Genomic DNA, 27,242 nt, shown 5'->3' on the forward strand with positions numbered 1-27,242 from the left:
TAGCTTAGGAAATTTCTGCAAATTGCTGTAAATGCTTGGACAACATTGATGTGTGCTTGCTTGCTGATACTATTCCATATGCATCCAGTATTGGTCACTGCTGGAGACCACTTCCTGGGCTAGATAGACCTTTCCTCCAACTACAGCTTCTCTTACTTTTTCATAGATATTTCAGAATGGATCCCCTGCTGATAGAAACTACCACAGCTCCATGAACTTAATTGATTTCTGAGAATTTCTGCAAACAGGGAGAATTCTGTCTTTCCTGTACTGCGAAGTGACAACCTGATATCTTCCTTACAAAGAGCTAAAGATAATGCTAACAATCTCTGAGGAGTGAAAGAGTGTCCAAGGCCAGCTAGCAAGAGCTGCTATTACTTCACACTTGAAAAAATTGCTCTTTCCACTAACTTTCACAGGTGTGTATTGTGCTGTACCCATTTAAGTCTGTTACGAATTCTGTAGTCAATATCTTTCATTAGTTAAAATCTGAATGTAGAGCAGAAAGCAGGTTGCTAAAGTTCAAAACAAAACATTTAAACAACTTATATTAGGTAAAGGAAAGAATGGAACATGAAACAACGGGGAGTAAATTGCTGTGTACTAAATCTGCACAAACACACACATGCAGGGCATCAGATTTTTCTTATAAAATGTAAGTTTGCTGTGCTTGGGGAACAACCTTACAAAAGGACATGCAGCCCTTGTGTGACATGCATAACAAACAATTTGTATACACACACACTTGTGCATTTCATTGTCTTTGTCACTGTCATGTTCTTGTAATAAACTTTGAACACAAAACTTTATGTACCTGTTTGTATACCATTAACAAAGGTAATAATAGGAAAATATATATATATATTTGGGGAGATGACCATCAATTTTCATAGTCCTATGTATGGAATTCCAGTGCATTCTCAACATGATTCTGAAAGATCTTAGCTTAGATGTAGATTTTTTTTTTCCAAAGACTTTTTTTTTTTTCTCTAGTAAAATGTAATATCAGGTGCATAGCCATTTGCACAAATAATTGTGCTCTAAAAAGAAGCATCAGGACCTGTCATTTGCTATATGTAGGAGTTCCATTTTGAAATAGTCAAATGGGAACAGGGTTGGTCCAATTCTGTTGTCAGTGAAATGGTAAAATTGCAGTCTGCAGTTTTTAAAATCCTGCATTTAGTTTGTAATGAAAAATTCAGATCCAATAATTTCTTCAGCATTCCAGCCTGCAATAAATGATCATCAATAGATCTCAAGTCTCACTGAGGCCAATGCAGGGAGCTGAATTTCAATAGCTTACTTAGAGCTATGGTGTCTAAGGATGCTTAGCACTTCAGGAATGCATCACAGAAGATACAATTAGAAAAGGCCAAAATATACAATATAACAACGTATTCATTAGAAATGAAGATTCAATCAAATAGGCAAGAATTATAGAAGACTGATCTCAATAGGGTGAACAGGAAAAGTTGAGTTCTGTCCAATGTGATTTGCTCAAGAGTTTTAAATATAAGATTTTGCTTTTAGAGTAAAATTGATTCTGGCTTGATCAGACTGAGGGTCTGAAAAGACTGTAACTTGCAGCTACTTCAAGTATTTTAAACAGTTTACCATAATAACACAGTGCATTATGCTTATCCAGTTAGAACAGTTTATTTACCTACTGACTGAATTGATTAAAATGAACAGTAAATTTAAGGTATTGAAACCAACAGAACTCTTCACTTCCAGTGTGTCAGCTACTCAACTCTTTAAAGAAAAACTAGTTTCTATAATCCATATGCAAGATGTGACACATACTGTTTCTCATTGTATTTAGTTCCCGTGGATCTTTGTACTGCCATTTAACTACTGTGAACCGAGGTACTAATGATACTAACTGGTATGTAGCATTTCTAATATGATAATTGAACTCTGGAATAGGTCATGGCACTGTACTACATTAAAGAGTAACAAATAGTTGAGATTAAAAAACACCAGCAGAATGTAATTATTTTCAATACAGTGTTTTTCAAATAAACTCACCTACAACTCTACAACATACAGTAAGGTGTAATAAATTTTATTTTTTTCTGATGTTAATAATTTTAATTTTTAATTACTTAAAAAATTAAGTAATTAGCATTGCTTAACTGCATATGGGTCTGAATCTAATAATAGGATACCATAGTCACAGAATGGTTGAGGTTGGAAGGGACCTCTGGATATCATCTAGCCCAACTCCTAAATCCAAACAAAAATTCAAATGAATATCTATTTTAATAGATTTATGCACTTAATTGGGATAAGGCTGGAATGAAGATGTGGGACTGTTAGTATGTAAAGTGTTCTAGTACACCATTTTGACCACTCTGCTCTTAACCAGTTTTGCATCCTCTGCAACAGCAAAGAACTTCAAACTTATTTTTGTGGGAATGCAAGAGGAAAGAGAAAAAGTTGTCAATTTAATGAGGTGATTAAAGGAGGTTTTTAAAAACTTCCCCATCATTCCTCAAAAGAAGGAAGGAGAAGGAATAAATAAAAAATGGATCATCGCCACCATGAAATGGATTTTAATGATGAAATAATTTTCACATTAAAAATGATATTTTGTTTGTCGTGAAAGTACTCAGAAACTCTGAGGAAGTTTGCCTGATAGTTTCACCTGAAAAGTATTTCAGAGGCTAAACTGACCAAACAGAGAATTTACCAGTCTTCCACAGCTGTGTTGTTAATTTTCTTAATTTTAAGAAATGCCTGCAAAACAAATAAATCTGCTCCAGGCCAAATGAAACCTTTGACCTGTAATGAAATCCTTCAGCTTTTCATTTTCTTCATTTTAGCTGGGTGGAAAAAAAAAAAAAAAAAAGGTTTTATTATAAGTCGATCCAAGCAAATTCTTATTATCCTTTGCACCATCTTTTTTTATTTCATGGCTCGACTATTGATTATTCACTTGGACATTCTTGAGAATGATTCCTGTAGTGCTAGAATCCCTGATGTTCTTTTGTGGTTGTGTCTATTCACCCTTAAAATTAATGCTGCCTAATTCTAGTACACATGAACTACTTGCAGTGCAAATTACGACTGTCCTTTTTCAGATTAAAAATCTAGCTGCTGCAAGAGGGAAAAGACTGTGAGAAAATCACTGTGGAACATATATTTGAGCTAGATAAATTAACTGGGTCTACAACTGACTGTTAGTTTGGTCACTTACCATAATAAGTACCACAGATGGCTCTATGGTGCAATATTATGTGCTGTTTTCTAAGAAAACAGGAGTTTCTGCTCAGCAAGGACAGGTCCCCAGGACATTGTAGGGTTTCTGACATGACCTGGTGTTATTCTCACACTCTCTTGGGTGGCACAAATATTTTTGTAATTTTCAGCACTTTAATTTAAATTAATTCTCATAGATGTTAAGCAACTATGTTTTGCTGGAAATCTATCTAGGCACAGGATGACCTTGTATTTTTGTAGGGTTCTTATTTCTCTCCATGTAATTAAAACTGGTTCCCAACACACTTTCTCCTTTAAGAGTTATCTCCCCATTTCCATACATTGTCTCTCTGTATTACTTTTGTCTATTATGTAAATTATTTGTGTGATTTTTGTTTGTTTGTTTTTTAATTGATGTATGGCATCCAGTTGGTGCAAAATTATACAAAAAATAATGGGTTATTGGATGCAGAGATGCTTGGGTTAACTTGAAGACTGGAAGCAGTCTAGATCACAGACGCTGGGAATTCAGTTATTAATTAAAACACTTAAAATTAGCTTGGAACATTTATGTTGCTGATAGCAGCATAGTTAGGGCAATTATTTCATGAGGACTACTTTGGACCACTAAGGAGCTACAGAGAACTGACTGGTCATGTGATGTTGACTTGCTCCCAGCTGCTTTACCTATTGGGGAAAGCTAAAATACATATGGGGAAAGATAAAGTACAAAAATATTTATTAATAGTAATTTTTCCACACAGGCAATTATTGTATTTGCCACAGGGACAAAATAGAATCAGGACTGGATGGAGAAATATACTTTGCAATCATGAGATGATTCTATCAATGTATATACATTTTATGTTTTGCTTTAAAGTTTATAGTTTGGAAAGCTGATGTTTTATAATTTTCCACCCATAAACATTTCAGTAATGTAAACCATCACTTACCAATTATATCGACTATAGCCTTTTTATAGCAGTGTTACATACGGGACGCTGTCCCTTAGTTTCATGAGTAAACTGAGAAAAATAACAAGTGATTATTTTTGTGAAATGTCTAAACCGACTGGGAGATCTTGGTGTTATTACACAGGACATCTGACATGTTTGTACAGGTTTCAGTCATAAATGAATCTAATACCAGTGCACAACAAGACTTTTTATGCTTAAGTTTACTTTATAGGTACAGTACCCAATGCAGGTTGTCAAAGAAATTTTCAATAGAAATTAGAAAACAAAACAAAACAAAACTCCTCATGAATAGGATAGGGTTTTGGTCGCTTTTATCTACCTTTTGTCAGCATTTTGGAATATAAATCAAAACAGAATACTTTCAAGTTAAAGTGGGAATTGTAGGGATCCTTACCCCAGTTAATTTTGCCTAATTAGCTTCAGAGAGCTGATACTATTAGGGCCCCTCTACTGTCAGTGGAGAAAAAGATAGTATACCTAAGTTTGTGTAGAGCATTAGTGAGTTACTGTTATGAATTGTTCTTTTGGGGAACTTGTCTCCTTCCTTGAACCATCAAGACTGACTTGTGAAATTAACACACCAGAATAGAACTAATTATATGGCAAGGTTTCTGCATTTCCCATTTAGGAAGTTCATTTGATAAACTGCATGGTAAGCAAGTGAATCAGAACTATTTAAACCGCTTAAAACTGTTCTCTCTAGTGATTTTCATCTTGCCAATTAATGTGGTTTGGAGTTTTTCTAAGCTCAACTGTTGTTCTGCTTAACTCTGGAGAAGTTCTAAGTATTAGCATTGAGGTCTGTATTTAGGAAAGTAAAAATAATACTAAAAGGAGTCTCTAGGTGTCAATGCGAAAGAGACTAATCTTGAGAGTAGTTTTCTGTGTGAGAAAACAATGCATTGAGAGAAACCCAAAAGAAAAGAAAAAAACTAGAATATGCTACTTGAATAGCAGATATATATATATATATTTTATGCAGAATTATTAACAATAGCTTAATTCAAGCAGGATTTAAGTATTTGGTAGTCTGAAATATTCACAGCTGAGAATTCTCAGTGGTATGAGATGCTACAAAACATTCTGATGAGCTGTAAATGGCTTGACACTCTTCAGCAACATCCACAAAAGAAAATTAAACAGTGATAGAGCATGAGTGTGAACAGTGGAGCTCAAATGCCATACTTTAAAATTATTAAAACAGGTCCTGGCACCCTCCTAAATTCTCCCAGGAATAGTCTAGGAGGCAGTATGGGCCAGTAGCCATCCTCAGATGATTGTTTGGATGGGACAATTCTCTTCTGGAAGATGAGAGAGTTAAGTAAAGTAATGTAATAATTTTATTAATTACTCTATACTGTCATTTCTTTAAATAGCTGCTACTAATTCAATAGTGTAGTATGTTAACAATATGTCTATGTGAATGGCCTCAACACTAGAGAATAGGTCCTGGCAATGCTTAGTTTACTAATGCAGATGAACCCTTAAAGTACCCGTGTGTCCTGGTTTCTGCTGGGTTAGAGTTAGTTTTCTTCATAGTAGCTGCTGTGGTGCTGTTTTTTGGATTTAGGCAGAGCACAGTGCTGATACCAGAGGGATGTTTCAGTTGCTGCAGAGCAGTGCTCGCACAGAGCCGAGGCCTCTCCTGCTCCTGGTGCTGCCTGGCCAGCGAGGAGGCTGGGGGTGCCCCAGGAGCTGGGAGGGGACACGGCCAGGACAGCTGGCCCAGGCTGCCCACAGGGATGTCCCACATCGTGTGGTGCTGCGTGGAACAATAAAACCAGGAGGTTGGCCGGGGCAGGGCATTGCTCAGGGTCTGGCTGAGCATCAGTCAGCAGGTGGTGAGCAATTGCATTGTGCATCACTTGTTTTTTATATTCCTTCATTATTATTAATAATAATAATAATTTTCCCTTCCTTTTCTGTCCTATTAAACTTTATCTCAAGCCACGAGTTTAACCTCTTTACCTCTTTTTTTTTTTTTTTTTTTTTCTTCTGATTCTCTCACCCATTCCACTAGGTGGAGGTTAAGGTATGAGTGCATGGCTGTGTGGTGCTTAGCTGCCTGCCAGGTTAAACCACAACACCATGTGAACAATGCTTCTGGCAGTGTAGCCCAAAAAGTAATTTGCAAACAGTCTTCATCATTGGTAATCTGCGTATTCAAAACCCAATTCATTCAAATGCCATTTTATGGTTGAATACAGAAGTCTGTGTGTTCAGTTTTGGCCTAAGCACTGTTTTATTACTCCAGTTTCAACCTGCTGGAATGAGCAACTCATGACAAAAATAACATTAGGCTTTTACTTCAGTACAGCAACAACTCTAGACCCTGCGTTTTCCTGTTCAGAATTATTTTACAGTAAAATGAGGAAGTGTTTGATATTTTAAGAACATTTTAAAATGTCTAAATTAATAGTTACAAGACCAAATACACTGTGCAAGATTTAAGCAACTTTTCCCAGACTAACATAAATTAGTACCATATTGTACACATGTTGTATGAAGATAATATCCTGCCAAGTAAGAAAATGTCATCCTAAAATAGAAAGTCACATTTCCTCAGGATATTGATCTAGCTTAGCTGGATTCTATAAAAGATAGAAAAGTGGATAATGTAACTTCAGACATGAGACGTTATTAAGTGAATTGACTGTTGGAGCTGCACCTAATCCTCAGTCCCTACAGCACAAGAATCTCTCAGGTCAGATTGTTTTTATAGCACTAATGTCCTAATGCAGCTCACTTTTGGGAAGCAGGAGGAACTCTGAAGTGATTAACTTGCTATGGTGCTGAGTCTTGTATCTTTGCACAGTACAATTATTCTCTTACTTGCCTCCCAAAGTCATAAAACAATGTACTTGAACTCCACAATTCCCTTTGAACATATTTGAAAGGACTTTATATCTAGTCATAGTGCTCTAGTAGTCATCTCTACTATGGAGGGGGTTGTTTTCAAGTTTTCAGTGTTTTAATATATAAAATGCTTAATAAATAACGGACATGCAAAACAATATACAACTAGCAACATTTCAACATTGAATGAATGGTTAGACATTTACATGCTTTAGTCTGGATCCTGCTATACAACAAACAGCAACAGTAGCTTGAATGGAATTATGTTCATCAACTGAATATCAGCCATCTGTAATCTGTGGTGTCTACCAGAACGCAGAAGACAGTAACGATGCAGAGTAGCTGCAGAACAAGTATACAGTTGAGAACAAAAATCTCAGCTCTGTTGCATGTATGGTGCATCCACTGCTTCATTCTTACAGGCCCCAGAAAGTTGTTTAAGGTTTAAGACAAGAAATTAGGAAACAATGTACATCTTCTTTGCCTCATAACTGATGTTGATAGTGTGCAAAATGTCATGCATCTTTAAAGGAGCACAGACAACACTACCTCATCTGAGGAGCTGATAAATAACAATGAAGAGTGCATTATCACATATACTTTTATACAATTTACTGTCATACAAAACTCAAGTTCTTGGTCAGCAAAGAGCAGGTTTTGGAGAATGCAGTATTCACCTCATTTCTACAATAAAAGTCAGACAACACAAGCTCAAAAAGATATTTTTTGACCACTATTTCTGTTGCATGGGGCCACTCAAGAAAAGCCAGAATATGCTTTAGGCAGTAGTTATGGTAATTCTTTTCTATATCCTCCTATGATCCTACTTGATCTGATTTATTACTTCTCCTTCTTCAGTCTTATTTAGTATCAGTGCTAGCTCAGATCACTTTCCAGGGCTCACTGCTTTTTATATACTCCAGCACAAAAAGTTAGCATGTGATATGATCACACAAACTAGAGGAGCAATAGCAATATGTTTGTTGTTTTTTTGTTTATTTTGATACTAACCCAAATCAGAGAGGTTTAAAATTTCTTAGAGTCTTTACAGCAGCAAAATCACAAAATACATTAACTCCTATGACATACAGATTCTAATCATTACTAACATAACTGTTTTAACTAATTAGCAGAGGATTATAGTCATCCCTCCAAAAGAAACATTTAAAAGGATTTTCCTATCATATAATCTCAAAATGTTTTCCTTCTTTCTGATTGGCATCAAATGTAATCAAGAGCAAAGTTGCAGGAAAAAAAAGGATGAGAAGCAAATACAATAGTTTGTGCTTTGAAGCCATGGAAAATAATTGCATTTCTTTACAGGTGATTTTGCCTCCAGACAATTTATCTGACTTGCCTGTGTAGATGGACAGAGTAAAGCAGCACTAAAACCTATTACAAAAAAACTATGTTGTCACTATGTTAAAAAAAAAAACATTTAATAGTGTTACTGAGGCTAGAGAGAAAACATTTTGTTCTCCTGGATTTTCCCATATGAACCATTTTTCAGGGACAATTCAAAATCAAACAACAATGGTAGAAGGCAGTGCACAGAGAGATGCCATGGAACCAGAGTTTGCCCCAGACCAGTCCCTCATTTAGTGCTAGATTTTCGTGTGATAAAGGTTTGAATGTGTGGTAAGGACGGCTGAAGACCTTTAAATATAAAACCACCGCCATCAATTCAGAGGTACCCAGGCTACAAATTGAGGTTAGGAAAGTATGTGATCAATTATCACCATGTCCTTGCCTGTTTCTTATTATATACTCCTTGGCATTTCCTGTTGACCACTGTGATTAAACAGCCTACTGGGGTGGATGGACTTTCTTCTGATACAGTATAGATACTATTATCTTCTCAAACTTTGTCTTTTCCTCAAGAAGATACTTAAGGTTTATTATTCTATGCCAAGAACTGGAAGTATAAACCCTTCCTGCAGTGCTTTCTGATCATAATAATAGAAACACACTCAGAAGGTAATATATTACCACATCTCTCTCTGTTTTCCCTGAAGAAACAAATAAAACTACTTGGCAAGAGTAGTTTTGTACCTGAATCTATGATCTCCCTCTCAGGACAAATTTCCCTTCTCAGATCTGCAGTGTGAATCTCGTTTGCAGTTTACTGCTTTTTTAGACATTGTGCTCCTGTTTCATATGCAAAGCTCTCAGTACTGCAGATGAAAGAAAGTTCTTCCCCAGAGCCATTGTAGAATACCTGATGCAGATCCAAAGAATAGATGACCTAATATAGATCCAGACCAAAGATCTGTAAGAGAGTACCCTAATGTATGTTGGTATACCTGATAGATATTGAGATAAAAAGGGAGAATTTTTGCTTCAGTTACACAAAAAAATCCCCCATAAAAATGACCTATACTTTCTAACAGAATTAATCACTTCATATCCTTCCCAGCAGTCCAAATCATAAGTAGGTGATATGCAAGCATGCATCCACACTTTTCCTAGATACAATTCTCTCATGAACTCCACTCTTTCCCTTTCTCCTCCCCAAAATCAAGAACGCAGTGGGAACCTGTGATATTTTTAGGCTGGTCATTAACTACATAATTGTCTCTAAAGCATGTGAATTTTCCTGTGGAGATCTGGCACAAAAACGAACGAGGAATAAATAAATAAATTAATTAATAAAGAGAACCTATTACAAGTCTTTGGAAAGCTTAAAATGGCAAATTAGCCCTATGGACAACTGTAAGAATCTTGGGAACTTTGAGGAGCTCACTGAACACACCATTTAATCATAACTGGAAACAGCTTCCTAAGTGCTTTTATCTCCACTCTTAACAAGATGTTGAATGCTATCCCAAGCAGATGTACTTCTCTGGGCAGCTCAAGTCTCTGGGTATTCACGCTTTTGTTCACACACTCAGGATACTAAAGCACACTAACAATAAAATGGTTGCTTAATTGCTGCTCTCATATTGCTGGGATTTCTATTAAGTTGCTTTGTATACAAAAGAAAAGAAGACAAGATTTATGGCCTTTGGGGCAGTATTCAGACTACTTTCTTTGAACTTTCTATGTTTTACATAAAACCATATGAATGGCCTTCTAGTGCAACAGTTAATAACTTTCTGCTGCAGCGTTCAAATTTTCCTGTTGGTCCCAGACTGCCCAAAGTGCACACAGTCAACTTGTATACCTACAAGATGTGTATATAAATCTGTGATAAAGACTACATATTTTTACCAATACACCTAATGAATAAAATTTAGCTTTAATATCCTTCTTATTACTCATTCATTTGGTATTCATTGTTTTAACACTGACCATAATGATATCTATTAGGTTTTACAATGGATGTCATTTATCCTTCCATAAGAATTTTATCATAATTCAGCATAGACAGTAATACTCATTATGATGGATCTTTTTTCATTAACAATGTGGATTTGTGTCCACATTATCCAATATAATATCTGCTGTATTCAAGCATTAATTAGCATCCACTTATTTTAAAGTGGCAGTCACTACCTGCCTAGAGCACAATAAATCCTGCTTTGTAATAGAAGCTTAAATTCACCATATTCTTCAGGCAAAGTGAACGCATTTCGGTAAATAGTGCTTTCAGTGCTTTATGAAATGCTGCAGCAGTAACATCGATGCTTCAGTGATTATGAAACCTGAGCACACTAGAAAACAGCCCACTTCTACCAGGAAAGATATTCTGGAACTCATTTTCAAAGACATGGTTGACTTTAGTCACTATACACTTATTTCTACTGGATTTTCCCTAAACCCCTGAGCATCACAAAACAACCTCAGGTACTAAATAGAGAAACTGATAGATGGCTTTTCAGATCTCTGAAGATTTTGGCATTTGAATATGAAACTGTACTTGTTCAGTAAAAGTGTCAGAAGGACTATATTAGGTCAGATCAAAATCCTCTCTTTCAAGCATAAGAAAAACAACAGAACATAGTTATGTGTTTGTTCTGCATATCTTTTATGCAGAAATCTGTTTAAATGGACATAAAAATGAAATATGCAAAATACAGGAAATCTACACAACAATTTAAATAAGTTTTCCTTTGTTAAAAGCATTAGGAATCTTTGGAAGAAAACAGAAAAGTACTTTTTTATACATGTTCTAGAAATTTTTACTTTTAGATACATCCGTGGAACAATGAGATTCACTTGTGGTAGCACATTTCATATATCTGTAGAAAAACCATTTTCTAAATGGAACCTGCAGCATTTAGCCACCCAAAATACTGAAAGACAGCTTGAAAGGACTATGATGTAAAAAACTTGAGAGAGGAAAGCAAAATGTTTTGAAATACAAAATATGTGATCAGAACAAAGTTAATATGCTATACAGCACATCTACAGACAAGAATAATCTTATTTCTCAAAATCAAATATAGAAAACAGTTCATGGTATAGGAAAGAAGGTAGACAAAGAAGCTAAATAATGATTTATGGGAGAAGTAGCTAAGGCTAAGTTTTTAATATTTGCCTAGAGCAATACTCTCAATGGCCATGAGCCAAGTATACAAACAGTAGTCTTAAAGTATATGAGAACCAGTCAAAATATTAATAAACAAATATAACTTTAGGGGAAAACTGCTGATTTCATTAATTTAGATAAAGTATATGAACTTCATCAGATTTTTTGAATATTTAAAAAAAATTTGGAAATGTTTTTCTTAAGTAATTTTATTTTTATCTGCAGCTTTCATAAAACCATTAGATTTGCAACTCTGTGATTTGTATTAGCAAGTACACTTTATCACATTTTAATAAAGGTTTCAGTTTGATGAGACCGCCACTAAACAGTGGATGTAGTGCTATTTAATTTGGAAGGGACAGTCAGGAGATACACTGAGTCTTGGAGAGCTCTTCTGACTCTCTCAGATCTTTTGGCTACTATTTATTTCCTTGAATTTTGCAGGCAGAGGGATGTTTTATTTCATGAAGTTCTGGGAAGGCATTGTGATGATTTACTGATAACGTCATCTACTTGGTGGTTGGAATGGTTGGAATAATAGATTTTGAGTTGCTGTATTTGTTACCAAATGTTAAAACTTTTCTACTACCACTAGTCTGTCTTCAGCAACAAAGGAAAAGAAGAAATATGAGTGACAGATCCTCAAAGGTACACTGCAGAAGCTCAGAAAATCTTCATTAATGCCAGACAGGCTCAGGTTTGATTTGGCAATGTCACTGGCCAAAATATGAAACAAAGTATCTCACTGCAATTTTTCTAATAGAAAATTTGAAAATGTTTGGTAGAAGAAATCCAAGTGAGTTTTTTTAATGAGGAATTCTCAGCTAGCTTTAATATAAAAGTTTGAAGTTTGCTGAAGTTTGACTTGATTGGCCTTGTATTAGAAAGTTTCTAAATGTCTTTAATCCCATGTGGCTAGTTTTATTCTCTTGCATGCTTTGTGTCATACATTCATATTTTTGTTGGATAGACCAAACAATATATAAAGCTATTTGTATTCAAATATATATATGTATTATATATTTGACATTAAAAAAAAGACACAGGAAAATGACAAAACTGGATTTTTGTCTATCTACCTGAACTGTACTAACATGTCATCTATGAAAGAGAGGAATCATTTACTGGATTGCACATGACATCACATGAACTTCAGCAATAAAAATGTGGAAAGATCTTTCTCAAAAGGACTTTTCATCACTGTAGACTAAACAGAATTAACTCAAAAATTTAAATAATAAGACACAGCTGACCAAACAACATAACTATTTATTTGATTAGCTGTAAAGGCATATGTTGTTACAAATGTACTTTGTACATTTAAAACAGCAGTTTCGGTCCACCAGTTTTATTCATTTAGACCACCTAGGTTTAATAAGTTAGGAAATCTTATTTCCATAGCTAATGACAATAGGATAATGATCTACTCATTTTGTTCTTCGTTTTACTTTTCTGTTCTTCATCTCTTTTAACTTGGTAAACATTTAAAATGACTAGATATATGTATAGCTCCGTACTGTTTCATTTTATTTAAAACATGTAAGAATAACAAGTACCTCTATAATATAACTTTGAACACTTTTACTTTGAAAATCCGATCTGAAAAGAAAAATAATAAATGTAAGTTAAATACTGTAGTATGGCTTTCTGGAGCATGGAAGATAGAATACTAATACAAAACTATGTACTATTCACAGTATTAACATGCATTAATATTGGTGCAAACATGCTTTCCAATTCATGGCAAAGCAAACTTAGAACAAACTGAAGTTTTGCCATATTAGATGTGCATTTAAATATGCACTGCAATAAGACATGGCTTTTCAGGACACTGCAGGAGACTTTCTGATGTAAATCATACAGTATGTTAGGGAGGCACGCATATAGATAGGATTGCTGTGCTGACTGAATAGCTGTGTAGCTTAAAGCCTTCATTCAAGGGAGGACTCACTCCAGGCCACAATTTCAGAGCAGAGTGTAGCTATCCTGTGGATAACTGAAATATAGTATAGAAATCTATAAAAGAATTTATTTTGGGCAATTTAATTAAAAAAATTGAGTCATAACCAAAATCTCATTTCAGGATGTTAAACTGAAGGTATGTACCACTGGCACTGTTATTTTTAATTAATAAAATACACTGAAGTCCTTAACTATAAAACAATCAAACAAAAAATAAATAAATAAAGGAAAACTGATACAGGAAAAGTAGTTAAAACAACTGTCTTCATTGTGGAAAAATTTCCTGTGCCCAAAAAGAGTTAAACCAAACAAAAAAATGGTCCATAAGTGTTCTAAATATTTCATGATACTTGATACTTAAAGGTTTCAAAACCTTATAATAAATTCATGAAAAGTATCGATAGTGTTACAGTTCCTCTACCTTGCTTATTATTCTGAGAAAATTACTTCTGGAAAATAAATTGATAGGACTGAGAGGGCTAAACAAATAAAACAAACACTCCAATTAGAAAAAAGTATTCTCCTGTATTACAATACAGAGTGCCTCTGAGACTGAAAAGGCATGTAGATAGCAATCAGAAATTCATCCAGCCATCTCAGGAGACAGGATAGGTACTGCACATATTGTGAGAAATTTAAGGTACTTCTAGCAAAATATGGAATGTTCAGACAGGTCCATTAAAACAAACAAACAAACAAAGCAACTTCACCAAAAATAACTGTAAATATATTCATTTGGGTAAAACAATCATCTGTGTCTACTCATGCATGCTATCTGCTCTCGTTGCTGACGCTCCTGTCAATCTGAAGTTGAGAGGTAATGGCCCTGTGATTCAGGGAAACTGCTGAAGTGTGTACTCAGGCTTCAGTTTGAGAGATGGGTTCATTTATCATCATAATAAGCTATTACCATTGATAGGTCACAACTCATTGAAGAGACAGTCAGTCTAATTGGCTCAATTCAGTTAGCTGTGGATGTGCCTCAAGGAGATGAGCGGTGCTTTGCAGGTAATATTCAATCACCCAACAAACCACTTGTTTAATAATTTATCACAGTTCAGATTGGGGTTCTAGCACGATTATCCCTTCAATATGCCAAATACCTGATCTTAACCCTTTTGTCTCTTGAGTCCAGGAAGACAAAGGCAAATTCATTCTGTAGTTAAGGCAACCCTCTCTTCTGGAAAGCTACTGAATTTCCACGGAGGTTTGTTTTCAAAATAAATTTATTGTTGTTAGCTAGAGTCTGGTTTTGGAAAATAAAATCTTTGTCCTCATCATTCTCTTTTGCTAAAGATCGGTTTACAGTACATAAGCCTAATAGGAGCGTAAAGGAATGGAGCTCCTTTTGCTTTCTAGAGATTTAATGATGCAGTATGGTTCCACTCAGGAATCTTCAGCAGTCAGGTAACGGTAGGATAGATGAGACAGATGGAATCGTGTACATAAGACCCAGGACCTACATGATTTAAAGGATGCTTCATACTCTGTTCAGATACTAGATCAAACCAAGAGTGACTTACAATATTAAAATATTTAGAATAACGAATCTACGAAAAAACAAGTCAAAACTAAAACGATAATTCAACCTTATGATCACTGTCGTGCTACATTCTTGTCAGTTCTGGTTCCCATTTGATTTTTCAATTTTTGTAAGCATATTGCAACCATACTGAAATCTTCTTTTGTTGAATGCTTTCAGGTTCTATTTCTACCATCAGTTCCAATGGTGGTGTGGCGGTTAGCCCGGACAACAGACAAACATTCACCCTACCTCTTGCTCACTCCCTTTTCCCCTGTTATGGGGAGAAAATGGAAGGTGAAAAGACTCATGGATCAAGGCAAATACAGTTTAACAGGAAAAGCAAAAGCTGCACATGAAAGCAAAGCAAAAAAAAAAAAAAGGGGATTTATTCACTACTTCCCTTTGCCAGGCAGATTCCTGGAAAGCAGGGCCACAGCACATGTAATAGTTATTAGAGAAGACAAACGCCGTAGTCAAAATCATGACTCCTTCCTCCTTTTCCTAATGTTTTCCTGCTGAGCACAACATGATATGGTTAGGGAATAACCCTTTGGCCATTTTGGGTCAGCTGTCTTGGCTGTGTCTTCTCTCAATCTCTTTCCCACTCCCAGCCTACTGTCTTGGAGATTGGAGAGAAAGCCTTGATGCTGTGTAAGCTCTGGTCAGCAAGAGCCAAAAGACTGGTGTTTCATCAACACTGCTTTAGGCACAAATGCAAGCACAGCACCATACAGGCTGCTATGAAGAAAGCTAACTCCAACCCAGACAGACCCAGTACAGATGTAAAAATCAGATGTTAATATCAAGCTATCTGAAGAGTTGTATAGTCTGCCCTTCTCTGTTGTTTTAGTATTAAGCTGTAACATACAAAAATTAGTATTTTGATACTTAATTTTTAGTTGATTAAGTGGAAATTTGGTGAGTATGGAATATCACTCTCTGAAAATTAGAGTTTATAAGAGACTTGCAGCATACTGGGCCTACCACTCACCAATCATTTATGAATTTATGAAGTCAAGAATATACAGAATTTACAAAATCACTCATTTTTTTATTATAACTAGTTGAGGAACTGGTTATTTCTTCCTATAAACACATGCAGAATAAAAGGAAAAGCAGCTTTTTGTTGTACACTTTGATGTCAGTTTCAGTTTCCTTTTTCTAATGACATCTTAATTGAATTTGTACCATTTTCAACTGCTGATAAACCACTCTCCTTTCTTCTACACCCTGGATTAGTAATGGTGTTTTGTGTTTTAAAAACAAGTGACTCTTGCCTTTAATTACTCTCAGTCAAATTTGAAAAGATACGATAGAACAATATTTTGTTCTACAAGTATACAACTTTTTTTTTTGCTAAGTGTAATGGATGTAAAATGCCATTAACAAATTTAGTTAGTTGAATTAGATCTATCAGACCTATAAACTGATTAAAATATCACAAGATGCTACATACAGTGAGATAAATATAAGTGTCACATAAATTCACGTCTTAATTGCATCTATACACAGGTGAGTAGGCTCTTGGATTTGAGCAACTATGCTACACTGGATTGCTCCTAAAAGTCCTAAATGACACAAGGCAAAATTAATCAAATATAGGCACCAAAACTATTGGCTTGAAAATAGATGAGACAAAGCAGTGCTAATTACTATATGTAAAATAGAAATAATGGAACTTACCTATCTTTTGGAGATTCTATATGTGAAGAAGATTCTGAGATTGTCAGATACAAGACTACTGAGCATGACAGACTTTATAAACTATATAGCACAGACTGAAAGTAATATGAATAGTTTATATAAATGTTTGTTTCTCTGAAGTAGCAGCAGAAAATCTCAGTACTTTTGCCCTTCTACCTCCTGCCTTGTAAAGGTGGAAAAAAGTAGAACACCACAAAATTACAAAAATAAAGCTCAGCAGTATCATGAAGTTTTACTAATGATTGGTAAACTCAACAATTTCAATTACATTCTCTTTCAAGTTTTAATTTTTACCCTGTGTGTCATATATATAGAGAATGACCTTTCAGTAGCTCTTATGTATAGCCTTTTGCTGATGGACTTAGATCCCTTCATCACACTCCTGTGCAACTCAGTATCAGCTGGATTTCTGGACTATAAATTCTGATTAATATAACCAGTTGAGCTGAGCAAAACTCCATTAAACTACTTACTTCCAGGTAACCTGTGGTCAGCAAATAACTTCAAATATATTTTTACAAAGCAAAACCTTATTTGCTGAAGATGTTTTTCGCATGTAAATGCATACAAGAGGAATGTATGCAGAAGTACAAAGAGGTACAAAGATTACTGTATATCCTCCCTTTCTATAAAATTCAGTTGTCCTTTGCAGTCTTCAGTAACAACTATTCAATTTAGCTACCTCTAGCTTAGGAGAAGCATGTTGAACCATTGTCACCATGTTTCTTTGTGTGTTGATTAGCACTCGCTACAAATCACCACACATTAGTTCTTTTGAAGTCACGGACTTTTTCTTCTGCTTTGTTAGATCCATCAGTATTTTAGTATTTGGGATCAGAGATAAGAAGAGTAAGACTTTTCAATCTAGCAAGCAATTTACTGTCTTCTCTATTTACTAATGCCCCTCAGTATTCTTTCTCTAGTGTTTACATCCTTTCTTTTGTGAAACTATTTTATTTCTTGCTTGTTTCTCCATTTTTCAACTGCCACTATTGATTAAAACCCTTGCCTTCAAGGCAGACTTGGGCAAGCAGGTAATGCAAAGGACACTTGAGATTTATGAAATAATTTCACTAACAATAAATTTTCTCTTTTCTCTACAGTAGTATAAGATGATTTTAGCACAAAGAAATTAAATGTATCATGGGATACCTGAAATACTGCAGTCAATGGACTCAGCCAGCCAGATTCAGAGTTCCAGGGTCCTGTTCCAACTCACTTCAAAGGCACAAAGAGGCTGTAATAGTCTACTAGGCATCCTTAGTTTTTATTGCAATCACAATAATAGCTGTATTTGAACTGTCCCAAGGGGCTATCCAAACACCATTAGAAAGAATTAAGGAGAAACAAAGTTTGCAAAATTTACTTATGTCTTGGTGGGTTGGTGTTGTTTTTGGTGTGTCATGGGTAGCTGAACACCAATTAAAATAGTCCTGATATTGTTTAACTTTGTACTGGGAATCAGACAAATTCTGGCTAGCTATGACAGAATGTATAGATGTACCGTTATCTCATTTCTTGTTGCCATGCCGAGAGAATATTTCAGCACAGCTGAAGAATCTAAACAAAACTACTTAGTACAAATTAAGTAAACGTAAAGGAAGAATCAGTCATCTGTGGCTGAGACCTTTAAAATGTTTTGCTCTTCACTTGTATTCCTATTATGTTTGTCTCATCCTTCAGTATCTGAATTTGGCTTTTATCTCACTTTTCAGAAGCTATAGTGAAGTAAGTGCTAATAAACTAAGCAGCACACTTGGAGTAAGTTGAAGATCCCTTCATACCATTGGCTGAATCTGATTACCATGGTGACAATTTCAGTCAAGGCAATTTAGATTGTGATGTAAAATAAAATGCATATTTATATTAGGTTATGATTGTTAGAAAAATAAAATATATCAATAAACTAAATAAGCTTTTTCTTTCTTTTTTTCTTTTCTAGAAAAAATGCATTCAAATGTGAAAGCCAAAAGATATTAATTTAGCTTTTTTTACAAGAGCTATTTTTCTTTAGGTTCAAATGAATCATCTTAATTTTTTTGCCGTGTGTTGGCTGAGGACACAACTTAAAGTCTGAGGACCTGCAGCAAATGTGAATAACTTCAGTGATGTTACACCAAATAGAGATTTTTGGAATATTATGTGCTGCTGCTATCTATCCATATTTTTTCACACATATGGATAACATGCATATAACAACTATTTCACTTTGCTCAAACTTAAAAGATGTTAAGAATCAATAAATGACTGCATAAAATTGTTTTTTTATAAGTCATTCATGACACAGTCACATTCCCTACTCCATCCCCTCCTTACTTTCCCCAGATTAGATGTTGTTACACAGTCAAATCTGGGGCCGAAACTCATTTCTGCGCAGAGGGTATAAATTAGACAACTTCATCATGAAGTGCTGGACTTCCATCACTGTGGAAAAATCCCTCAGACAATCAGCAGCTCCTTCAAGCACTGACATTATATTACAAAATGACAGACTTGGGCTTGGGCAACCCATCTACACTAGCTAACCAAACCTTCTACCTGAGGGCTTAAATTCTCCATGTAATGATGTGAAAGAAAGAAATGTCTTTTAAAGGCACACAATGGGAGAACACACCAGACAACTTAAATTTCACTACCTCAATTTCCTGACAATAAAAGTCATATAGATATATACTCAAAAAATAATTTAAAAAAAATAAAGTTAAAAATAAAATAATAAAATCAGTGCTGGCTCAGCTTAAGACACAGCTGTCTGTTGAAATTATGTGGGCTAAGTCAGTCATGTTTTTCCTGAGAGGCCAATGAATTTAAAACCAAAATGATGGTAGAAAAAAGTAGCTTCCACCAAGAATTTATTTTGCATCTTATCCACTTACACTGAAAGGTGTTAAGTTAGATTTTTCACCTTTTTGGAGCAGGCAGTAGGAGAAAGAAAAAGATTTGGGGACCTACCTAACTCAATCATGTCCTATGAACTACAAAGTCTTGATATCTAAAACCATGACAATACTAGATGAAGCTTTTTTGGTTTAGATACATTAATAATTTAGGACAATTGATTCTGGCATTTCTGTTCCAGCTGATTACTGTATTATTTATGCTTCTTTATGTTTTGGGTTTCAACTCCTTCCTCCCCCCCCCGGGAGCTCTAGACTGCAATTTTCTTTGCATTATTCTGCTTTTTGCACCAGAATTGCCTAAGAAATGAAAACAAATGGAAGGAAACAAACATAAAAGCCACAAGGACCTGGTTTATGGTTATTTTATAATTCAATATTTAATTCTATGAGGTATTCTGGGCAGCCTGCAATATATAATATGTTACAAAAAAAAAAAATGCTGCTCACTCCATTCCAGTCTTTAGCTTTCCACAGCAAAGTACTTTTTAAAGGCTGATAGATTTTTGAAATTTGTACATATTGGCTACAGGCTTATTACAGTGTCTTCATTTCTGGAATCAGACATTGACTTTTGTAAGTCAGCAAACAGGTTACACAGCTAATTATGAAAGAAACAGCAACAACAAAAAAAACAACAGGCAAAATAAATGATGTGGCAGGGTTAAATGGAACAAATCCCCTTACTGTTCTCCATGCCCAGACTACACAAAACTTTCAGCTGCTGTCTGGGTTTTCACTAGAGGTCAGAGAAGGAACAATATATTCACCATATGGCTGCTTAAAAGAATATGGATTTGACAAACACAATGTTTTAGAATTTTTCCACGATAACAGACTTTCAAGCTTCAATCTTCTTTTGCTTTGACTTTCAGTATACTGTGATTTAATGAAGGACCAAATTAAGTTAACTTTATTCACACTGAATGGGATCATGCTGTATAATTAGTCCATATGACTCCTGTAAAATTATATTTGATGCAAGAAACTGCTCAATCTTGGTAGGACCTGCAAATGGTGTTTTGGAGCAGAGATGTTTTACAGCTTCTATCATGTTGTTTGCAATCTGAGTATTGGCAGCAGCTGCTCAAAACACAGACAGAGATGTTAGAGTATGCATTATCTATGTCCTTCCTGTATGGCTACTGGGTGTTCAGATTTAATGTTCAGAGACCTGGATTCTAGGACGTCTTCTGCCTAAAGGCTGAACTAACCTCTACCTGCTGTCTGAGAGCACTGCCCTAACCACCTAAAAAGAGGCAGGGTATATTCTCCACCTTCATGGTTAAAGTTGGGCCTTAGATAAGAAAGTAACATATTTGCAGCTGCAGGCAGGAAACAAAGCAGAGAGACTTCCTCTAACCAAAGATGGATGCCTCCCTATGGAATCTGAAGTGCTCTCAGCTATCCCTCATGTTTCGGGGGGCAGGGGACAGCAAGGGGCGTTATATGTTCAGATATGATCCATATTGTGCTTTATGGTGGCTACTCACTCGTAGGTGGCTTCTCAGCATAGAAATTATCAAATTGTTTTTGCAGAGATACCAAAGGAAATGAGGCAGAGCATATACATACTGCAAGACTTCTGAAACATCATGGATGCCTAGCCCTTCAATACTGACTTTAAAGAAACAGGTGCTTCAAATCACCCTGCTGAGTTTAGTACTTCATTTTTCATTAATTTTATACTCTCAGTGCTCTGATCAAACAGCATCAGACTCTAACTTGTAACACTTTCAGACCAATTTATAGAAATATTTTAGCATGGACACATTTAATACACACTTACAGGTTCGTTGTCAAAATAAATTAAGAAACTTCTGACAAAAACAATTCATTTTTTCAAATACCTAACAATTTAATGAGAGATGATAGAATTTTTCAGTAACTAGAAGCTTGAATGGACCACAAATTCTTCTGATTGCTCTAATCCTTAGTTCAGTAGGGTATGATAAGGTAGACAGGCAAGAAGATAAACTACTTTTTGATACCTACTAAAACCTTGATACTAGACATTTTAAATCTGTTCTCCCAAATTATCCACCAATTTCTAGAAACAAAATTCCTCCAGATTACTCTCAAACTGCATTCTGCATCAAAAACAGTTTTCAAGTTTTCAGTTCAAACAGATATTATATAGTCAGATGTAAAACAGCTGGCTTAAAAAAAAAAAAAAGTATCTGTATTTGTCCAAAAAAGTTTAAGCTTTTTTAGTGGCATGTATGTTTAGAAGAGTGAAAGGATACAGTGATGTTAAAATAATTTGCCTATTCTCCCTTTGACATAAACAAGAATACTGTATCATCTATAGCCTCCTGTTATTTATAATCTTTCCTTAGAGACACAGTCAAAGACCAGTATCACATAGTCTAATGTCATCCAGATTTAGAAACACAAAAAAAGAAAGCTGAAGGTTGCACACTAAGGAGCATCCCACTTATAACACTTTTTTTTTTTTTTTTTTTTATCCAGAAGAAGCATTTGGAGATGGATGTAAAACAAGCAGATAGCACACATATGGCAATCAACATTGTGGAGGCTTAAGCACAACACGCCAACTTTATATTAAAAGAAATCTTTTAAATAAGGTTTTTCAGCTATATTTAAAAACTGGGAAATGCAGGATGGTTACTACCTTTTGTAACTCAATTCTATTTTGGGAATACTACTTAAAAATAGTAATATTAACAATAAAAATGAAACAATTTTCTGTGACACAAGGCTTATGAATTACAATAGAAGTTTACATCTTTATGTAAGATTTCCTAAATTATTCTCCAATTTTCCTAAGACAAAAAAAAAAAATCTTATTGCCTGCTCTGAGATACCAATTATTATACTACCACACAGCTAGCAATCAGTCTGAGGAAAGGGTGTTTTTATCCAGTTTCAGCTGTTTGGTTTTATTTGGTTTCAGCTGTTCAGAGAAATATTTTATTGAGTTTACAAATAAGGACTTGCAATATTCCATCCCCATAGCATAAATCATATGGGCTAAGCATGTCATTATGACTATAATTTACATGATGCAACATGACAGTTAAGATGTACTGTGGTAATTTGTGAGTGCTTTCAGTATTACTGTAGTATCAAAAATTTATATAGCTCAGTTATTAAGGCAAATTGTTTCATTCATACAGAGATGTCTGACAGTAACCACAAAGGACCTCCAAATTACACTGAAAAAATATCTTCCACATTCAAATGATTTGTGCACATTCTTATTATTATTTTGCTCTCTGAACAGAAGCAGGATGAAATTCTGTCTGTAAAAGTATCAATTCATATCACAGGGTAAGTTCACCAGGTATGGAAAACTGTAGAAAAAACTCTCCCTTGTCCAACTAAATGAGCCTGGCTATCTTTAACAATTTATAGCCATGAACAGGATGCCCAATTCTTTGGAATAATGCTATTTAGTTTCCACATGCTCACTCACCTTCTGTCATGTTGATTTTCAGCCAGCAGGAAGAAAATAAATAAATAAGAAGTTGACAAGCTCTAAGAGACCACAGTGGAAAATATGCTCATGCGTTAGGGTTAGCATTTCAGATAACATTTTATCATAATTGGGATTATGGAAAATGGAAAGCTGTTTAGCTTTCTTAATGTTTAGGACTCGTTCAGTCCTCAGTTTTACACTCTGGCCAAAAAACAAAAAAAAGAGAGAGAGAGAGAGAGAGAGAGAGAGGTTTGCCTGAAGGTATGATCTATGATAGAAGTCTTAATGGTGAAAAGCCCAGAAGGCAGACCACAAAGGCACCCAAGACTTTAGAAAGCAAATATTTGCCTTAAACCTGCAAGGCATGAGTATGTGTGTATGTGCACACATACACACGTGTAGACTTGGATAATTATATGCATTTGAACTGGCATAGAGCTCACAACAGCATTTTCCAAGTTCTAGGGCAGACAGCTCCCCACACAAGCTTCTTGCCAAACATTAAAGTTTTGTAACACACCCCCACAACATCTGATACACAACTTGCATCTATGAAAAGCAGATGAGGGAATGGGTTTTCAAAGCTGAGGACAAGGTGGGAAGAGAACAGGACAAGCTGAACTGCACACCAGCTAATTCATTCAAAAAACAATGCTGCAGACTATGCAGACTACTCTAATACCTGACAGCAGAAGCCAAAAAAGGGCTCAAGGTCAAAGATACTTAGTTAATTTTCTCTGCATATATTTTTTGCCTCACAAGGACACTCCATATGCCTCATTCCTTTCTACTTGCACTTTTGCTGGTCAAATAGCTATCCAACTTAATCTTCCATCAATTCCCTTCAAAGCCTTACTTCTTTTCTCTCTCAGTAAATCAAATTAGCATTTAGGCAAGCACCATCTGCACTTACTTTGTTGCCCAAATAAGAACTGGGTGCACTCCAGTAATATGTCTGTGGCAGTACTTTACGTGCAGCCACGTTGCTGATGCTGAGCTGCTGACGTCCACCACTATTCTTTTGTTTGGGAGTAACTCTGATGAGACCCGGTAAGCCAGCTAGATACCAGCCATTCATGTCTTCTATCTATGATGACAGAAAATAAAACAAAACAAAACACATTACAGTCAGAATCAAGACATCAGTCATTTCAATAGTCAAAACCTCTCATTCTTCCATTTTTAAAAAATTGACTGTGTTTTATATGATTAATAGCAGTTCAAAAGCTAAGGAAATATAAGGGTAATAACAATAAAAAATTACCTTATTGTTTGCAATTGGGAGTTATAACTCCCGAGCAGTTTGTCTGAAGTATGTATTGTATGCAAGTATTTGCTTTCACTGTTTTGCATCATCCAGAGAGAGGAAGAAATTCTATCTTACAATCTTATGCATAATTCCTCTAAACATTGTACAAGTTTACAATAAATAATATCAGTCACAGAAGATGAGCTGACAAATGGATGCACATTTTCTGATTGTAGTAGACTATTTAATTCATAATAATTTTTTATTATAAAGCCTTAAAACTTTCAAGTTTAAATATACACTTTTTTAGAAAGCCAAAACAAAGCTGAAAGCACCAGAACTTGAGTTTTTGAATCAGCAGTGAAGTGCATACTGTTCATACGAGAATGGCTTCCGGAGCCTGGATACAACCAGAACAATAAAATAGCTCAGCTGTGGGCTGGAATTTTTTCCAGATGCTGGCATGTAAATGAGCACACCAGGCACATGATTTTACTCAGATTTCCAGCATACAATGCCGCTGAGACCAGGAGCTACCAGACCTGGAACATATTTCCCAAACTAGATCTACAGACGTGAATATGTAGCATACAACCATTACAGTAGAAGCAGTGTCTAAGCTTTGAGAACTAATATAAAGTTTACAGTACATTTGCATGCTAGAGACATTTTTCTACAGTATAAATAAGAACAGTAGGTTCTTCTCACTTCCACATATTTTCCTAGGGATGCAGCAAAAGAAGTTCACTGAAAATGCCCCCAGTAAGGCATCCCTTCTCCTTACGTAAGCTGTTTGTTGTACATCTAATGTTTCAAAATTCTTAATTATTTCAGGTCTAGAAATCTAATAATGACCTGTAAAAGTGGTCGCCCTATGTATATATCGCATTTAACTAAGTACTGATTATGTTTGCATACGCCTGGACTGTGTTTATGCACATGGCTTCATTTGTGACATTTATAACTTATTTTGAAATTTTCACTATTCAACTGCACTTCTTCCAGAATTTTTTCACAATGAAGCAAATATAATTTATAAGCCTTTTCTTTTCGATAAATGACAAGATGTATGGGGCACAAAAAAACCACACATGATTTTATAGTAAGATGCACTCTATTGACAATGGACAGTGAGAATATACAAAAACACAAAACCAATGGCATATACTGATATGGTAGGATTTTTCTTACACTTCTGTAGGTGAAGTGAGAGTCTGTGCAGACATTTGTTTTCCCAGAGCAGAAACATTCCTCACAGCCTTTGGGATTATTTTGCTGCAGATTGAAGAAACCTGGTTTGCAACGATCACAGTTTTCTCCTTCAACATGTTCCTGAAAATGCATGTTAGATTATATTACTTACTTTAGTTGTCACAGATGAGAACCTGAGATAACCAGCTTTATACTCTTTTTTGCTTTGATGCAGGACTAAAAAGACATTTATAGGAAACACTGTTCTTATTTGTAAATATTAGAACTATATCCTTTATACAATAAGTTACTACACCTGCACATAAATAACAGAACACAGAATTTGGACACCGTAAGGTTTTTAATTCTTCTTCTGCATGAATACATGCACTTGATTTCAGGGAATAATAAAGTTTATCTCTTGCATGCTTAAGGGAGTGAAAAGGGAAGGAAGTATGGGACACATGCCAACCTCAGTTTGTACATATGGCTGATAAAATCAGCATTCACAATCGACACAAACTACAGGTACACAGTATTAGTTGTAGAAGTCATTCAACATATCTGTTTTTCAGTGGTCTATTGCTTAGAGCTGAATCCAGGCTAAATCCAAGTGTGAAAAGGGCTGCATTTTCTCTTTCCATAACCACATATGTTTGCCAGCCAAACAGCCAGATCTGCAAACTCTTCCATGTGGAAAGCAGGCACTAAACGTACATGAAATATATTCTAAACTTAGCATTTAGTAATTACATTTTTTCTTAGAAAGCTAACATGAAGAAAGTCCTGCTACCTTGCCCAATTAATCAGTTTGTCCTATACATGAAGATAAAGCTAGCTAGAAGTATGTTGCAAAAGGTTCGTGCTATGGCATGTGCTTAGAAATTCAATATATATATACATATATATCTTTTTTTTCCCAAGAAAGGCCAGAAAATTCTTTCCTTTTCAAAAGTGTTATATACAGTTTATCTAATCCTGGAAATAGTGCTCTACAGTATGCACACAGGACAAAACTACGGGCTCCAAGTCAACAGAGAATGAAAACATTATGAAAATCCTGCCCACACTGTGTAGTCTAAGCTTGCTTGAAATATACTGCTCAGAAATAAGTTCATCAAAAGCCATTTGATAGCCTTCTGGCTAGGATGTAGCAAAGATGGAGAAGATAAGGCAAAGCTATGGGGAGAAAGATGGATTAAGAAGGTCAATAATGGGGAAAGGGTAAAGACAAAGAAGGAGATCAAACAAAAATATAAATAGGTTTTCACCACTACTTACACATTAAAAACACATATAACAAAATATCTTTGCTCTATCTCTATCACTGTATTGTTTCTATTCTTCCTTTCAATAACATCGTATACAGTCTGTTCAACAAACCAAAGATCTTTTTAGTACAACTCAAGGCTGTCAGTAAGTAACTTTTACCTTTGACACCTCATTAATTTCAATGATGGTATTTTTTACATTTTCACCAACAATCTTAGGGTTAATCAATGCATATTATTGTCATAGGTATGATAAAATCACCCAGCTATTCATGCTTCATTTGAAAAGTAACCGTGGGATAAAATCTGGGAGCTTGCAGGCATACAAATGCTCTTACACAATTCTAGAAACAACAATCAAGAACTCTGGTCCTAAAAGTTTCAGACCTTGCTGAAGTGCTTGGTGTGTATACATTGGGAAGGTGAAAATAAATAAATAAATAAATAAATAAATAAATAAATAAATAAAAGAAGAGAGAGAGCTGAAAAGCAAGAG

The 27,242-nt window shown here is 35.2% G+C and overlaps 1 protein-coding gene and 1 long non-coding RNA gene across 5 annotated transcripts in view; one reads left to right on the top strand and one right to left on the bottom strand.

Annotated features, from left to right (window-relative positions):
• Positions 1-27,242, bottom strand: part of LAMA2 (laminin subunit alpha 2) — a 380,279-nt gene that overhangs the window by 193,468 nt on the left and 159,569 nt on the right. For all 4 annotated transcript variants that reach the window (XM_080586775.1, XM_080586773.1, XM_080586776.1 and 1 more), the window contains exons 11-12: positions 25,476-25,616; positions 23,949-24,122 (exon numbers count right to left, since the gene is read on the bottom strand). In XM_080586775.1, the coding sequence (XP_080442901.1) occupies positions 23,949-24,122; positions 25,476-25,616 (315 nt within the window). The remainder of the gene's footprint in view (positions 1-23,948; positions 24,123-25,475; positions 25,617-27,242) is intronic.
• The window catches only part of LOC308192848, a 266,449-nt gene that overhangs the window by 4,797 nt on the left and 234,410 nt on the right, over positions 1-27,242 (top strand). The window contains exon 2 of the long non-coding RNA XR_013949157.1: positions 167-23,284. This is a non-coding gene — a long non-coding RNA (uncharacterized lncRNA). The remainder of the gene's footprint in view (positions 1-166; positions 23,285-27,242) is intronic.

Source organism: Anser brachyrhynchus, assembly GCF_964034855.1.
Source record: "Anser brachyrhynchus genome assembly, chromosome: 3".
Classification (NCBI taxonomy): domain Eukaryota; kingdom Metazoa; phylum Chordata; class Aves; order Anseriformes; family Anatidae; genus Anser; species Anser brachyrhynchus.